Source organism: Suricata suricatta, chromosome 11, assembly GCF_006229205.1.
Source record: "Suricata suricatta isolate VVHF042 chromosome 11, meerkat_22Aug2017_6uvM2_HiC, whole genome shotgun sequence".
Lineage (NCBI taxonomy): Eukaryota > Metazoa > Chordata > Mammalia > Carnivora > Herpestidae > Suricata > Suricata suricatta.
Window position 1 is genome coordinate 102792609 of NC_043710.1, and position 16859 is coordinate 102809467.

General features: G+C 41.8%; 1 protein-coding gene across 1 annotated transcript in view; it reads right to left on the minus strand.

Moving 5' to 3' along the window:
- The window catches only part of ALG9 (ALG9 alpha-1,2-mannosyltransferase), an 88530-nt gene that overhangs the window by 71389 nt on the left and 282 nt on the right, over positions 1–16859 (minus strand). The window contains exons 2-5 of the mRNA XM_029915690.1: positions 15953–16091; positions 14980–15114; positions 6887–6957; positions 1808–1896 (exon numbers count right to left, since the gene is read on the minus strand). Coding sequence (XP_029771550.1) covers positions 1808–1896; positions 6887–6957; positions 14980–15114; positions 15953–16091 — 434 coding nt within the window. The remainder of the gene's footprint in view (positions 1–1807; positions 1897–6886; positions 6958–14979; positions 15115–15952; positions 16092–16859) is intronic.

The following is a 16859-nucleotide window of genomic DNA, read 5'->3' on the forward strand; positions in this document are numbered from 1 at the left end:
GGGAGACACAGAATCAAAAGACAGGCTCCAGGCCAGCTGTCAGCACAGAGCCTGGCATGGGGCTCGAACCCACGAACCGTGAGATCATGACCTGAGCGGAAGTCAGACGCTTAACCGACTGAGCCACCCAGGTGCCCAAGCCACTTTTTTTTTTAATTTTTAATTGTTCATTTTTTTAGACCCCCGCCCCCGTTTATTTATTTTTGAGAGAAAGAGAGAGAGAGAGAGAGAGAGAGAGGTGGGGGGGGAAGGGAGGGAGGGAGGGACAGAAAAGAAAGGAGACACAGAATCTGAAGCAGGCTCCAGGCTCTGAACTATCAGCCCACAGCCTGACGTGGGGCTCGACCCCACAAATAGTGAGATCATGACCTGAGCCGAAGTCGGACACTTAACCGACTGAGCCCCCCAGGTGCCCCAAAAGCCGCTTCTGAACACCTCCCCCACTTAAGAATCAGTTTTAGGAGTAGCAAAGTAACTTAAAAAAGTAAGGTACAACTTCACAGATCAATGCTAAATAATACTGATGCCACCCAAAGCTACCAATTATGCTGCCAATGTAGAACAAAGGGAGCAGAGGAATCAAAGGCCTCTGTCAGCTCAGAGGGGACAGCACAGTCTCGTTTAGGACAGTGACTCATAAAGTTAGTCACTGTTCATGGGTTCGCACTGGGCTCTGTGCTGACAGTTCAGAGCCTGGAGCCTGCATCAGACTCTGTGTCTCCCTCTCTCTCTGCCCCTCCGCGACTTGTGCTCTGTCTCTCAAAAATAATAAAAGCATTAAAAAACTTTTTTTCTTTATTATTCAGGTGCAAAGTTCTGAGGTCCCTGCAGAACACAGGTTTTGATACAGTCAGCAAAGTTAAATACATACGTTTGTGCCAGATACTATTTTTGTGTATATTTAGTGTGCATACTGGATGCTGGTATACACAAGCAGAAATTAAAACTGACGTAATTCTATCTAGTAGCTTAATTTTTCCAGAGCACCAGAAACAGGCTACCTCTTGGCAGCAGGCCACTGGGACTTGGCCCAGGACATGAGTATTCAGTGGAGCACAGTCTAGGCCACCAGTCTGATAGTCTAATTTCTCTTTAAGTTTACTGTTAAAAATTTTTTAAAAAGCCCAACAAAGAGAATGTGTTACCTTTACAATATACATTGCAAATAATAGAAAGCAGAACCACAAAGAACAGAGCTTTTAGGGGTGCCTGGGTGGCTCAGTCGGTTAAGCGTCCGACTTCCGCTCAGGTCATGATCTCATGGTTCGTGGGTTCGAGCCCTGCGTCAGGCTCTGTGCTGACAGCTACCTCAGAGCCTGGAGACTGTCTTTGGATTCTGTGTCTCCCTCTCTCTCTGACCCTCCCCTGCTCATGCTGTCTCTGTCTCTCTCAAAAATAAAACAATTAAATTTTTTTTTTTAAAAAGGGCTTTTAGACACAAATAAGAACAAAATTATATTTTCCCCCTAATAGGAAGGAAAGGCAACAGGTGCTGGTGTTTTTCACCCTTGTGAGGAGGTGATTAAAAACAAAACCAAAAAAAACTACAACAATGTAGAAAGCAACAGAGCGAAAACAACTTTTCACTTTTCTAAGTTTCCGAGTAGTCATCTACACAATGGGGAAATATTAATTACACCCTAACACAGGGCTGCCGTAAAGGAGGGTGAAGACCATGCAGATAACGGCGGTCTGCAAATCACAGGTATGCTATACGACATAAGCTACACCTAGACAAGTTCTTCCTTTCCGCGCAGCCGGGAGAGATCAGTGCACCTGCTACACCTTCGCCTGCCCGTTTACTGACCTGATGATGAGCAAAACATGCCCGTGCTAAGAACCAAGAAGGCCAGCATCATCCGGCTCACGTGCAGCCCAAACTTCTTGCACACAGCCCTGGGAGGGAGGCAAAGACTATCAGCATGGCAAATCTCAGGGACAGACATTTCAAATCAAAGGACAAAAACATGCCTGTTCCACAGAGAACACTGAAGGTTTAAAGTCAAGCACAGAACTGCCTGGACAGATTTGTCAGAGATTTTGTGTGCCTAATAAACCCAGACATTCTTATTAAGAAGAAAAGCGCTCTACCCAAAAGGAAAGGCGTGCTTTCTGTGCTAACATTATATAAACTATCAACAGGAAACAGCATGATGTAGTGGAAAAACAATAGGCCTCAGATGCAGAGGGGCACAGGTTCAAACTTGGGCTCTGCCACTTGCTAACTAACAGTGGTCCCCTGGCCTAGTGACAATGCTGTCCCGTCCTCGTCTGTAAGGTGAGAGTAATGATACGGTCTACTTTGTAAGATTTCTGTGAGGACCATGCATGGAAAAGTGCTAGGAGTGCCTGGAACAGAGTTGCTCAATAAATGGTAGTTATCGGAAGACTAGGAGATCCACAAAGTGCCAGTAAGTCCGTATTTCCCAAACTTAAGCAATTATACACTGGCCTTACCTCTTGTGTGGAGGTCTTTAATCCTGTACACATGATTAGAAATCATCACGGCCTCATTTGGTCAACATTAGTTCCGACACAACCCCGTGTTAACCCTCCTCTGAGGTCCCGTAGTGAAGCTCAAGAGCTTCTTTCTGAATTACCTTGGCTTCTCTACCTAAGTAGATCCTTTTAAAGTTTCTTTAGTGAGGATCTGCTAGTGGCAAACTCCCTCTTTTCTGTTTGGTTTATGTGGGAGTGAGGAGCTTAAAAAAAAAAGTCATAAAGTCTTATTTAGCATTTGGTCTTAAAAGATGATCTAGCTGAGTCCACAATTTTAGGATGAAGTCATTTTCTCTGAGCACTTTGAAGATTTTTTTTAATCTTCTGGCTTTTGAGAGGGCTTCTGTCAGTCTAACGTTCCTTTGCAGGCACATTCTATTAGTTCTCCGTCAACTTTTAAGATCTTCTTTGCCCTTAGTGTTCTAAGTAGTTTCACTAATTCCTTCTTATTTTTCCAGCTCAGGACAGTTAGGCTCCCTGAATCTACGAATTAGAGTCTTGGTTTTCACTCCTTCTGGAAAATTTTCGCTATTACTTCCCCAAATATTGCCTTCTCCCCATTCTATCATCTCCTGGAATCTAGTTAGACATTGGATGCATCAACTCTATCACATAGGTTTCTTGACCACTTTATATTTTCCTTACCTTTTCCTTTTATTTCCTTTTTGTTACTCTGTACTTCTTTCTTACAGATTTCTTCGGATCAATCTTCTAGTTTACTCGTTAGCATTGTCTAATTAGCTGTTTCAACAGCCAATGAATTTTAAATGTCAGTTGTTTACTTTCACTTCTAGAAGTTCTGTTTGGCTCTTTTTCAAATCTGCGGGGCTATTTTTGTAGTCTCATTTTTCCTCTTAGCTTTTCTATTTTATCATGGCAAGAACATGTAATAGATGTACCCGCTTAACAGATCTTTAAGTGTAAGATACAGTATTATTAGCTGATAGTCACAATGTTGTACAGTAGCTCTTCAGAGCTTTCTCGTCTTGCACAACTGAAATTTTATGCCCGTTGATCAGCAACTCATTTCCCTCCCCACAACCCCTGGCAACCACAACTGTATTCTTGGCTTCCATGAGTTTGATTATTTTAGATTCGTCATACAAGTCGAATCACGCAGTGTTTGTCCATCTGTAATTCGTTAGCGCAGCACATCCTCAAGGTTCACACATGTCACATACTATAGGATTTTCTTCTTTTCTAAGACCACATATTCCATTCTACATATATACTGCATTTTCCCCCCATGTATCACTTAATGGACACGAGTGGTTTCCAATCTTGGCTACTGGGAATAGTGCTACAATAAACGTAGTTTGTCAATTATTTTAGATGAACACCCAGAAGTCGGATTGCTAGATCATAAGGCAGTTCAATTTTTAGCTTTTTGAGGACCATCCATACGGTTTTGGACAGTGGATAGATCATTGTTCATTCCCACCTATAGGATGCTAAGGTTCCAATCCTACATTCCTGCCAACATCAGCTGTTTTTTCCTTGATAACAGCCATTCTAACAACAATGGAGTCATACAGCTCATTGCGGCTTTGATTTGCATTTCCTTTATGATTAGTGACACTGTATCTTTTCATATACCTGTTTGCTAAGCATATATCATCTTTAGAAAAAGGCCTATTCGGGGGCCCCTGGATGGCTCAGTCAGTTAAGCTCTAACTTCAGCTCAGGTCATGATCTCATGGTCTGTGAGTTTGAGCCCCAGGTCAGGCTCTGTGCTGACAGCTCGGAGCCTGGAGCTGCTTCAGATTCTGAGTCTCCCTCCCCCTGGTAGTTCTCCACTCGCACTCCGTCTCTCTCACTCTCTCAAAAATAAACACTAGAGAAAGGTCTACTCAAGTTCTTAGTCCCTTTTTAAACAGATTTGTTATGAGTTGAAGGAGTTTCTTATATATTCTGGAACTGAACCTCTTTTCAGATTATGGTTTGCAAATATTTCCTCCCATTCCCTAATTTCCTCTACACTCAATGAATTATTTAGGCTCTTATTTCTTATTCATGTTTTCAATTCCTTATTTTGTTTCTTTAAAAATGTTTCTTTTATATTGTTTTAATAATTTCTGACAAATGAAGTTTTGCAGGTCAGCTTTCTGTTGTTATTATCATTCTGTCTTGTCCTCTTCTGTGCTTTGTGATTTATTTTTATTATAACTTTTTGTTCACTAGAACTTTATTTGTAGTTCTTTGACACCTGGGTTAAAAATCCATTTCTCGGGGCGCCTGGGTGGCTCAGTCGGTTAAGCTTCCGGCTTCGGCTCAGGTCAGATCTCACATTCGTGGGTTCGAGCCCCGCATCAGGCTCTGTGCTGACAGCTAGCTCAGAGCCTGGAGCCTGCTTCCGGTTCTGTGTCTCCTTCTCTCTCTGCCCCTCCCCTTCTCATGCTCTGTCTCTCTATCAAAAATAAATAAAACATTTAAAAAAAATCCATTTCTCTGGAGAAATTTTCCATTCGTTTTTTCCAAGATGCCTAAGGGTATTACCAACCCAGAACAGTTTTAAAATAAATTCTCAACTTGGGGTTTGAGGGACCACACAGGTGATTTGAACACAGTCCTGAACCCGTAAGAAGACCAACGTATGGTTACAATCCTCAGACAGCACTGGCTTCCTTCTCTGCTGCATCACCCAGACTCGAGACCAGAGAATTTATCTGACATTTTTATCTGTTTTGCAGTGGGGACATTTTAAAATAATGATTAAGTCTAAATAGCTCTTAAAGCATCATTAAAATGTCTTAGCCACTTTTTTTTTTTTACATGAAACCTATTTTTATTACTGTAACACTTAAATGCTTAATACTTTCACTAACATTCAACCAACCAATAGGTAGGTGGTGAAAGAAAGACCACATACTGGTGCCAATGAGAGCAGGGAGTCCTGAGGCCCCTGGGTGGCTCAGTCGGTTAAGCATCCAACTCCGGCTCAGGCCATCAGCTCACCATTCATGGGTTTGAGCCCTGCATCAGGCTCAGGGCCGAGCGCTCAGAGCCTGGAGCTGTCTTCACATTCTGTCTCCCTGTCCCTCCCCCGCTCATGTTCTCTCGCTCTCGAAATAAACATTAAAAAAAAAAATTAAGACCAGTGAGTCTCACAATGGGAATAATTTCCTATCATCTAAGCTCCAGAGGAAGAGGTAAATCATAATTCTCTATCTTAGAGCCTCATTTTTGGTCCCACTAAATTCTACCAAATAAAACTCCAGTTAGATGTGTTTAAACATAATTTAACTTTATATGAAGATATGGAGTTTATGAACCTCAGGAAAGAAAGTGGAATGAGAAGTATTCCCCTCCAATATTTCAAAAAATAAGTCTCACTTCTTCCCTCAAAAAAATTAAAAAGAGATTACTGTATGATCCAACAATCCCCCTGCAGGGTATAAATCCAGAGGACAGGATATCACTATCTTGGAGGGGTATCTGTACCCCATGATTACTACAGCACTATTCCTAACAGCCAGGATATGGGATCAACCTCAACGTCCATCTATGAATAAGGAAAATGTGGTACAGTTAACAATGGAATGGGGCACCTGGGTGGCTCAATCAGTTGAGTGCCTGACTTCAGCTCAGGTCATGATCGCACAGTTCATAGGTGTGAGCCCCACACTGGGCTTTGTACTGACTGTGTGGGAGCCTGTTTCAGATTCTCGGTCTCCCTTCCTCTTTCTCTGCCCCTCCCCAGCCCCCACTCCTGTGCTTTCAAAGATAAAATATTTTTAAAAATAAATAAAACTCTTAAAAAAGATCTACAATGGACTATTATAATTTTACAAGTAAATTCTGCCATTTGCAACAAGTGGGTGGACCTTGAGGGCATGGTTCTGAGTGAAATGTCACATACTAAAAGACATAGTGTACAGATCTCACATATGGAAAAGCCAAAAAAAGCCAAACTCATAGAAACAGAATAGAATGGCGGCTGCCAGGGGCTGGGGAAGCAGGGGGGCAGGGAGGATTAGGAGATATTGGTCAAAAGATATAAACTTCCGACTAGCAGTTCGGGAAGACCTAATACACGGCACGGTGAGTACAGTCAACGGTACATTATTACATACCTGAAAGTTGCTAGAAGAGTAAGTCTTAAATGTTCTCACCACAAAGTTGTATTTATGTGAAGTGACACATGTTAGCTGGTCATATTTCATAACATACACATTTTATCAAATAATTGTATACCTTAGATTTACACAAGGTTCTATTTCAGTTGTAGGTCAATGAAGTGAGAAAAAAACTGAAGCCCTACTTCAAATGTATTAGGAGCTAGGAGGAAAGTATTTTCTATTGTAAACACTGCTTATACTGTCAGAAATAATCTTATGCTATATTGAGCTTCCTCTGGCACTTTCAGAAGCAAAGCTTTTATACTCACTTGTAAAAGTAAAGTTCACAGATACAGCTCACAAAAGCCAGGAGACAACGTAAAAAGTAAAAGACAAGAATCTGAAAGAAACCAAAAAGAAGAAAACAGAAGTCATATAAACAAGGAAAGTCTTTAAGATAAAACAACTTTCATTTGTCATTAGTAACACTGTGAACTGGTATAACCCTCTCAAAAGGCAGGATGTAGCAAGAGCCATAAACATTTTCATATCCCTAGACCAGGAATACATATTTCCTAGGACGTCAGCCCACAGAAGTAACTGAAATATGTAAAGAGGGGGTTGGTTCTACTCATGCAAATGGTCACTGCAGCACTATTAATTTAGAGGGAAAAAAACTGTTTAAGAAAACTATACAACATCCGATTAAGAGGGGGGAAAAAAATCAATTCTGCTACATACATTTCATGGGCTATTACACAGCTAAAATTTATAGTTACAGAAACATTGAAAGAATTCATAGGATATAAAACTCCTACATTCAATAAACATTTCCTAAACTAGTATATACTGATAATTATACACTGAGAAGTACACAATAGTAGGTAAAAACGCACAACACATTATCATTTACATGTCAGAATCACAGCTTTGGATATCAGGAGTGTATAAAAAGGCTGAAGAAAAATGTGACAAAATGGTAAAGGTGGCTGAATCAAGCTGGTGGGAGTTACATGCAGATTTTCCCTTCTACTTCCAAATATCTGTAATGTGATTTCATTAGTTTTGTAATTAACAACATCCACTTAAAAATTAGCATAATAGGGGTTCTATCGAATAGCTCTAATACTATAGCACACTGGTATGTTTAAGAGCCTTGGGGTACCTGGGTGGCCCAGTTGGTTAAGCAGCCAACCTCAGCTCAGGGCATGATCTCATGGTTCATGGGTTCGAGCCCCGCATCAGGCTCTGCCTGCTTCTGATTCTGTGTCTCCCTCTCTCTCTCTGACACCCCCCCTTCACACTCCGTGTGTCTCTCTCTTGAAAATAAATTAAAAATGTTAAAAAAAAAAAAAAAGAGCCTTAACTACCTCAAAATATAAAGCACTACTGAAACAGATATTATAATTAATATAACTGTATAGAACATAGAAATACTTCCCATTTTCATCACTATAAGCAAAAAATTCCAGAGTTCAATAAAGTGATCCAATAAATGCCAGATTCGTTCATTAACTTAATAAGAACCCACTGAAAACCTAGTATACACTGAACACTATCCCAGATGCTCCCAGGAATTCAGATAATTTTAGTACCAAGTGTCCACATGCATAAGACCCCCCCATCTAACTGGGAAGAGAACAAAACACATTTAGGAAGTTAAAAATTAACCTGAGTCAATATAAGCACCCCACGTGGGGCTAGAACTCAGTATCCCGAGATCAGAGGTTGCACACTTACCAAGGGAGCCAGCAGGGCTCCCCTGAGCCAATATAAGAGTTGTATTTAGAAGTAGCATAACAGTGCCCCCCACAACTAACATCCAACATATCAATAGAAGTCCTGGTTGGTGCAAAATGACACAAAAAAGGATTAGATATGGAGTAAAAGAAACTGAACACTATACACACAGATGAAAGAAAATCCAAGAGATTGACCTGATAAACCAGTGACAATACTAAGGAAATTCAGCAAGATTTAGATTAAGATCAAAAAATAAGAATCAACTGTATTCCTCTGTATCAGCAACGAGCACCTAAAAAATTAACAAAACAAGATTCCTTTCAAAACAGCAACAATAAGGAGCGCCTGGGAGGCTCAGTTGGTTAAGCATCCGACTTTGGCTCAGGTCATGATCTCATGGTTCGTGGGTTCGAGCCCCACATCAGGCTTTGTGCTGACCGCTCAGAGCCTGGAGCCTATCTGCTCGCACTGTCTCGCTGTCTCTCACTGCCCTCTCTTCTCTTCTCTCTCTCTCTCTCTCTCTCAAAAATAAACATTTAAAAAAAACTTTTTTAAAAAGCAACAGTAAGTGTCAAAAATGGAAGCCTTAACCTACCCAAAGACTGGGTCAGACTGAAATGGGTACATTTAAAAATGTTATTAGAAGACACAGAAACCCTGACTAAATGGATAAATACATCATCTTAAGGATCAAATGACAAACCTATAAACATTGATTCTCCTATTATATAATTCAGTCCAACTCCCATCAAAACCCAGCAGAATTGGGGGGAAGGGCAAACAGATTCTGTCATTTTTAAAATACAAATTTTAAAATGGACAAAGGGATAAATTTATCAACTAGATATTTAACACACACAACAAAACCCTGGTAAAAATATGGTACTGACAATTTGACCAAGGGCATAGAAAAACGAGGCCAGAAAAAGACCCATACACATGAGAATAAAGTACATGGTAGACAGGGTATCCCAAATCAGAAAAACAATGGATTACTTGGGAGAGATTACTGAAAACTCCAGTTTCCCACAAAAAATAAAGCTGGCTCTTCTCTACAATTTATAAAAAAATAATGCTCAAATTAGGGTGCCGGCCTGGCTCAGTCGGTGGAGCACGCGAATCTTGATCTTGGGGTTGCAAATTCAAGCCCCACATTGGGTACAGAGATTACTAAAAATAAAAATCTCTTTAAAGAATATTCAAATGGATTAAAGCCTTATATGTGACAGGTAAAATTATAAAGCTAAGAAAATATTTCAGAACATCTTTGTGAACTGTGGTGAAGACGGATTTCTTTTGGAAAGACCCAAAACCCACCCACCGTAAGTGAAAAACTGACTGGGTTGAGCATATCGAAATTAAAGCTTTCTGTTCAACAAAGGTCCGCGGACACGACAGAGAAGGGGCAGCCAAAAGATTTTCAGCATCCAAAACCTGTAAGTGCTTACTATTTTAAATTTTTTTTTGTCTTTTATTTAGTTTTGAGAGACAGACAGAGACAGCACAAGCAGGGGAGGGTCTGAGAAAGGAGGAGACACAGAATCTGAAGACGGGCTCCAGGCTCTGAGCTAGCTGTCAGCACAGAGCCCGACGCGGGGCTCGAACCCACGAACAGTGAGATCATGACCCGAGCCGAAGTCGGACACTTAACCGACTGAGCCACCCAAGCGCCTGTGTAAGTGGTTACTATTAAGAACTTCTACAAATCATGAGAGAAAACCAGAAAACCCAATTGAAAAACAGGCAAAGGATATGAATAGGTAATTCACAGAAAAGGAAATATGAGGGACTATTAAATGAAACGTTGCATTCCATGTTTAATCAGAGAAATCCAATTAAAATGAGAAATATCTCACATGCATGAGAAGAGCAAAAATTAGCAAGTCAGAAATATCAAGTGCTCAGGAGGTGTGAGGGGGCTGAAATGTAGAACACGGCTGCCGAAGTGTCAAGTTGGACAGCCATTCTAGGGGGCAACCTGGCAGTACCCCATGAAGTTAAGTAGCCTGTGGATCTATGTATGGGTTCCCACTCCTGAGCACACAGGCCAAGGAGACAAAACAAAGGGATTCTCGTTTAGAGTGGCAAGAAGTTGGGAAGGTAACCAACACTAAGGTGTGCCAATTATCACCAGATGGCCTTTCAGCAGCAACCCACCCTCTCGCTGTGCGTCAGGATGCTGGGGCTGGGACTCTGTAAGCTAATTCCCCCTTGCCAAGTGGCCCCCTGTTGGCTTCCACTGGCAGAACCTCACGGGGAGGAGATAAGAAGAACCAATGAGAAGGCAGATCTTCACTCCTGTTCTGCTTCCTGCTCGCGTCACTGACATAAAAGCAAGAGTGATCAAAAATGAAGGATCCGGTTGAACACGTCAAATTGGAAGGGACAGTGGACATCCAATTGGAAATAAAAGCCTTAAGCACTGCATATTGTTATTTCTCTATGCAGACTTCATCCTGCATACCTTTCTTCTGCTAAGTTAAAAAAAATAAAATGAAAAAGAAATGCATAGATAGGGAAGCAAGGACAGTTCTATCACTTTCTATAGGTACTCCCTTTCTGAGGAGTCTAAAATGCAAATGAAAGCAGGTCTCTCCTCTAAAACCTCTGGATGGCTTCAGAACGCCCTGGGGGCCAGTGCGGGCAGAGAGAAAGTCTTATTCCTTATTGGAGCCTACCAGGTTTTGTACAAATCTGGCCCCCTCCTACCTTTCTATCACGCAACTCCCCCCACCACTCCCTCTCTCCCAAGCAGCAAACCTATGTATGTAAGGCCTTGCTGGCCCTCTTCCCAGCCTCATGGGTTTCCTCCCCTCTCCCCATTTTCCCTTTACCTAGGGATTCCTACTGAATGTCTAGCTCTCGAATCAGGGACTTCTGCCTCATACAAGATGGATCAGCTACAATTTTCCCTATTCCTCCTATGTGAAACCAAAAACTACACATTACAGGTAAAGTAAACCTAAGACGACTCACTCACCGTAGAGAGAAGGTACCAGACTGCCTAGGGGCTTTAAGACCTAAGGAAAAGCACAGTGGGAAGTTCCTCGGTTTTCTTTTTGCCTTCTATATTCCAGACTTAGAGCTCAAGAAGGTGGCAGTAGAAATCCCAATGAGCACAAACACACACCAACCAAAACTTGGCTGATGTAGCCGAGAAAGGAGTAGCCAAACAAGACAGAAAACCTTTAGTCAATAATCATTCTACTCCAATATGGAAACCAACTTGACAAACTATAAATTAAAAAAAAAAAAAAAAAACAACTCTACTCCAGCAAAGCACCCCGGGGAGGCGGGGGGTTGGGTGGGGGAAGAGCCCAACTCCCACCCAGGCCATCAAGTGTCCAGTCGGAAGCCAGGCCTTTCCTCCTCGCTGGTGGTGTCCACAGGGACCACTTGGGTAAGCCTGGATTCCGCCTCCTCGCCCCACCTAGCAGTAGTGAAGTACCCCATCCTGCCCTCCGGAAGCTAGTGGGGAACCTCAACTTCTACCCCCACCTGGCAGGAACAAAGGTGGAGAAGCCACTCCTTTCTCCTGCTAGAGTGGGATCAAAAGCAGCCAGACCACACAGACGACTTAAACAAGACCCAGAGGATGCAGAGAAAGCACATCGGGCGCAGGAAGAAGATTCAGAGTCTCCGAATGTAACACCCCAAATGGCCAGGTTTCAACTGAAAGTTACTTGGGAGATGGCAAACTGAATGAAAATTGTCAATCAATAGATACCAGTTAGACAAAGGTCAAAATTACCTGACAAACTATTTTTTTTTAATTTAGTTTATTGTCTTTGAACATCAATTCTCTCCTCTGAGGGAGGAGGATTTTGTGTTAAATTTATTTTTTCTACATTCTTTAGCAACATTGACCTTTTAGGAATGTTAGTCATTCTGTAGTAAGGCATGGTTTACGTGTTGAGTAATAAGCTGCGGTAAGTCTATGTTTTTTAAAGTAGCAAAATTATTCATTTATTTGATGGATATTGATTAAATACCTACTATATGCCTATATAGAAGCTGTTTAGCATTGGCAATATGGCATAAAGAAAGAAAAAGTCCCTGTTCTGATGAAGATCATATTCTAGTTGAGAAAGATAGATAAGAAGTACATACATAGTGTATAAGTGGTGATAAATCCATATAGCAAAATATGAGATTAGAGTCGTTGGGACAGCACGACAGTGGAGCTAATGCTGTTTTGGATAGATGAGGTTTCTCTAATGAGGGTGTATTCAGAATAGAGAGAGTATAAAAATAAAATACTTTCCCAAGTAATATTTGCCTGACAAACTTTTAAAGGAGCCATTGCAAAAATGCTTCAGTGAGCAATTAAGAACACACTGGAAATAAATAAAAAAAAAAAAAACAAGTTCTCAATAAAGCAACAGAATCTGTCAAGAAAAACCAAATGGAAAATTTTTAACTGAAAAAAACACAATAACGGAAATAAAAGCTCAACAGATAGGCTCAACAGCAGAATGGAGAGCACAGAGGAAAGACTCAGTGAACTGGAAGATTAGAAATTGCTCAACCAACACATAGAAAATGGACTGGAAGAAAATGAGTAGGGCCTCAGAAACCTAGGGGACTATAATAAAACATCTAACATTGATATCACTGGAATCTTTAAGAGAAAAGACAGGGCAGAGTTAAAAAAGTACTGTGAAAAATAACAGCCAAAATCTTCCCAAATTTGGCAAAAAAGATATAAGCCTAAATATTTAGCAAGATTAGTAATTTCCAAACAAGACAAACCCAAAGAAATCCATGTCAAGACACATCCTAGCAAATTTCTAAAAAGCAATCAGGTTAGGTCTCCATTAACTACTAAGTATCCTTCAGCGCTCTGTTTAAATCAGTCTCCCCTAATACACTATCCCATCCTACACTGTACTTCTCCGCCTTAAGACCCCCTGCATTTCTTTCTCTTTCCAAGAGGAAATGGGGGTTGGGGGGCAGGATCTTGAGCAGGCTCCACACCCAGCACAGAGGCCAACTCCAGGACCAATCTCACAACTGTAAGATCATGACCTAAACCAAAAATCAAGAGTTAGATACTTAACCGAGTCAGCCACATACCCTGACCCACTGCATTTAAAATTGCTTGTTCAATGTTCACCTTCCCCACTAAACTATAAATTCCATGAGGTTAGAGATTTGGTCACTGTGGGTCACACCCACAGCTCTTAAACTACCTACAGATAAAAGTTGGTCCATTAGTTAACATCCAAAATATGAAAAGAGCTTACACAACTCAACACACAAAAACCCCACAAATAATCCAATTACAAGATGGGCAAAGGGGCAGCTGGGGGGCTCAGTCAGTTAAGTGTCCGGCTTCACCTCAGGTCGTGATCTCGCAGTTCATGGAGTTTGAGCCCCACATCAGTCTCTCTGCTGTCAGCACAGAGCCTGCTTCAGATCCTCTGTCCCCCATCTCTCTCTGCCCCTTCCCCACTCACACACACTCTCAAAAATAAAATCTTTTCAAAAATGGGCGGAGACACGAATAAACATTTCTCCAAGGAGGACATACAGATAACCAACCAATACAAGCAATGCTCAACATCACTCATCAGGGAAATGCAAATGAATTTTTTAATGTTTTATTTATTTTTGATACAGAGAGAGAGCATGAGAGGGGCAGGGGCAGAGAGAGGAGGAGACACAGAACCGGAAGCAGGCTCCAGGCTCTGAGCTAGCTGTCAGCACAGAGCCAGATGCGGGACTTGAACCCACGTACGTGAGATCTGACCTGAGCCCAAGTCGGAGGCTTAACAGACTGAGCCACCCAGGCGCCGGGGAAATGCAAATGAAAACCACAATGAGTTCCCATCTCATACCTGTTGGAATGGCCAAAATCAAAACACAAGAAACAGCAAGTGTTGGTGAGGATGTGGAGTAAAAAGAACTCGTGCAATGTTGGTGGAAACGTAAACTGGTACAGCCACTGTGGGAAAGAGTATGGAGGTGCCTCCAAAGTTAATAATAGGATTAGCATATGATCCAGTAATTGCATTACTGGATATTTACCCAAAGAAAATAAAACACTAATTCAAAAGGATATGTGCAACCCTATATTTATAGGATTATTTACAATAGCCAAATTATGGAAGCAGCCATGTGTCCACATGTCCGTTGACAGAGGAACAGATAAAACAGACATGGTCTACACATACAGTGGAAGATTATTTGGCCATAAAAAAAAAAAAACAATGAAATCTTGCCATTAGCAACAATGTGCAAATACCAGATGATTTCACCCATATGTGGAATTTAACAAGAGAGAAACCGAAAAAAAAACAAAAAAACAAAAACTGCTCTTAACTCCAGAAAACAAACCAAGGTGCAGGGGAAGAGGGAAGGTAAAACAGGTAAAAGGGAATAGGGAGTAAGAATACACTTATCTTGAGAAGCACCTAGTAATACGAAACATTGTTGAATCACTATATCCTACACCTGAAACTAATGTAAGGTTGTGCGTTAACTATTCCAGAATCAAAATATAAAAATTTTTAAAGTTGCTCCATTAATATCTATTTAACAATAAATGAGTATTCTTAAAAAAAAAAAAAAAAAAGTCCCTTCCTACCTACCAACCTGTTTCTTCCTTTTCTAAGAACTGTACCAGAGATTCGCCTCTTGTTCAGCTGTAACTGCATCCAGGTTGGCCTGCCCTTACCTTATTGGTTTGTAGAATTCTTGCATGGAATGCAGCTGGCCAGGCATGAAGCAACAGGTAGGCATAGGAGCGAATCGCGTAAACTGGAGAATATTCCCAAGTCTGAAACCCCTTCCCATAGATGAGGTAGTGTGTCTGAAAGCACAAAACAAGACAGGTTTAGGGTTAAATTGGCCAAAAATGCTTGCTAACAGGATGCAGGTGAGGTTTCTAGGCAAAAATACTAACAAGACAAAGATACACAAAAATGCTGACGTTCTCAACAGGATTTGCAACAATAGATAACAATCAAAATGACCCAATGTTGAAAAATATTAGGATATTATAAATTCCATAACACTGGTCAACGTTGAAAGCTGGAATTTTACCCTCTAGTTAGTTTTTAATGTTCACGAGCCAAAAACAAATTCTAAATCTTATCTTTTCCTTAAACTACCTACACTAAGCATTCTTTTTAATGCAAAATCAGAAAATTTCACTCTAGTATATGCGCTGCTGAAGCAAGCACAGAAAATTTCACTCTAGATTTTCTATAATAGGATGTCAGCTGAGTTACAAATGTATAAATCAAGAAACAGCAGCACAAGCACACTACCTAGTAGCTTTTTTATTTTAGCAAACAACAGAATAACTTAAAAAGCTTAAATTACTTCCCTCTAGGGACTGGGATTTGACTATGAGAAATGGAACCTAGAGGTATGGTTTTCCCTTTAAGTTTCATAGTTGTTAATTTAAAAATATATATCTTTGAAATTTGAGTCAAAACAATAAAGAAAATCACAAATTACACCTTTTGGTGAAAAGCCCAATTTTCTATGGCCTTCAACTGGCAAATCATCAGCTTAGAATACAAAAGTGAAAATAAAGTTGTTTTACTACCAGTCACACGTGTACGTATATTACTTGCACCTGAATGGGCATCTAGGCCCCACGCAGTGAAATCAAGAACAAGAAAACTAAAGAAGTCACCCACCGGTTCCCAGTAGTTGAAGGTCTCATCGCAGTCTGAGATGTTGCTCAGAAGAGCAGCACAGAGCCTTGCTGAGAGCAGACACTTGAAAGCAGTAGATCCCTCGGGTGCCCAGACTTGTCCTGCTTTGTTCCCAGATAACCTGCTCAGAAGCAAAGAAAGGACGTGTCGGGATGACCCACCAACAAGAAGGTCTAAAACTGGTCGAAACGACCAGAATGGCAAGGACATCAAAGCCCACTTAGCAATTCGCCTAAAAAGTTAGTGGTTCTCGGCAGAACTAAAGAAAGGAATGTAGACTTTTATTAATCAATTACTCCTTCCACTTCCAGCTTAAGGAGTAAGCTCATTCATACACTAATTCATTGCATCGATGACACTCCAAGGCCACAAAGCCCTCGTTCTCCCTTTGATTCTTAACAAGGTCGTTTCTTCCCACTGCTTTATCCATCTCCCCCTAGTTCAAATGCACAGAGACCTAATTTGTGCGGAGCACAGAACCTCCTCCCATTACAGGGGCCGGCCGCTCCGTTAATGCGGTCCTAACCCGCAGTGGCCCGGGAGGGACCGCCGCAGGTGCTGGCGGCTGCGGGGCCCACACCGAAGAGCAAGGGGTTAGGGCTTTGGGGACAATGAAGGAGACCGTGAGAGACAGCCAAAAAAGGTATGCTCTTTGCTCTTGCCAACGTCTCCCACAGAGGCTCTGCCAACTCCAACTCCACGACGCCAGCCCTCCGTGGGCCTGAGCCAGCAGCCTGGGGCCGCACGCTAGGCTTCCTTCACGAGCAGCACGGGACCCGCGGTGGGGGACCCACGGCGCCGCGGAGACCGCGCGTCACCCGTCCGAAGAGCGGACGGACCGGGGGCCGAGGCGACCGCGGCCGCGCCGCCCGGGAGCCCCTCGGCCGCC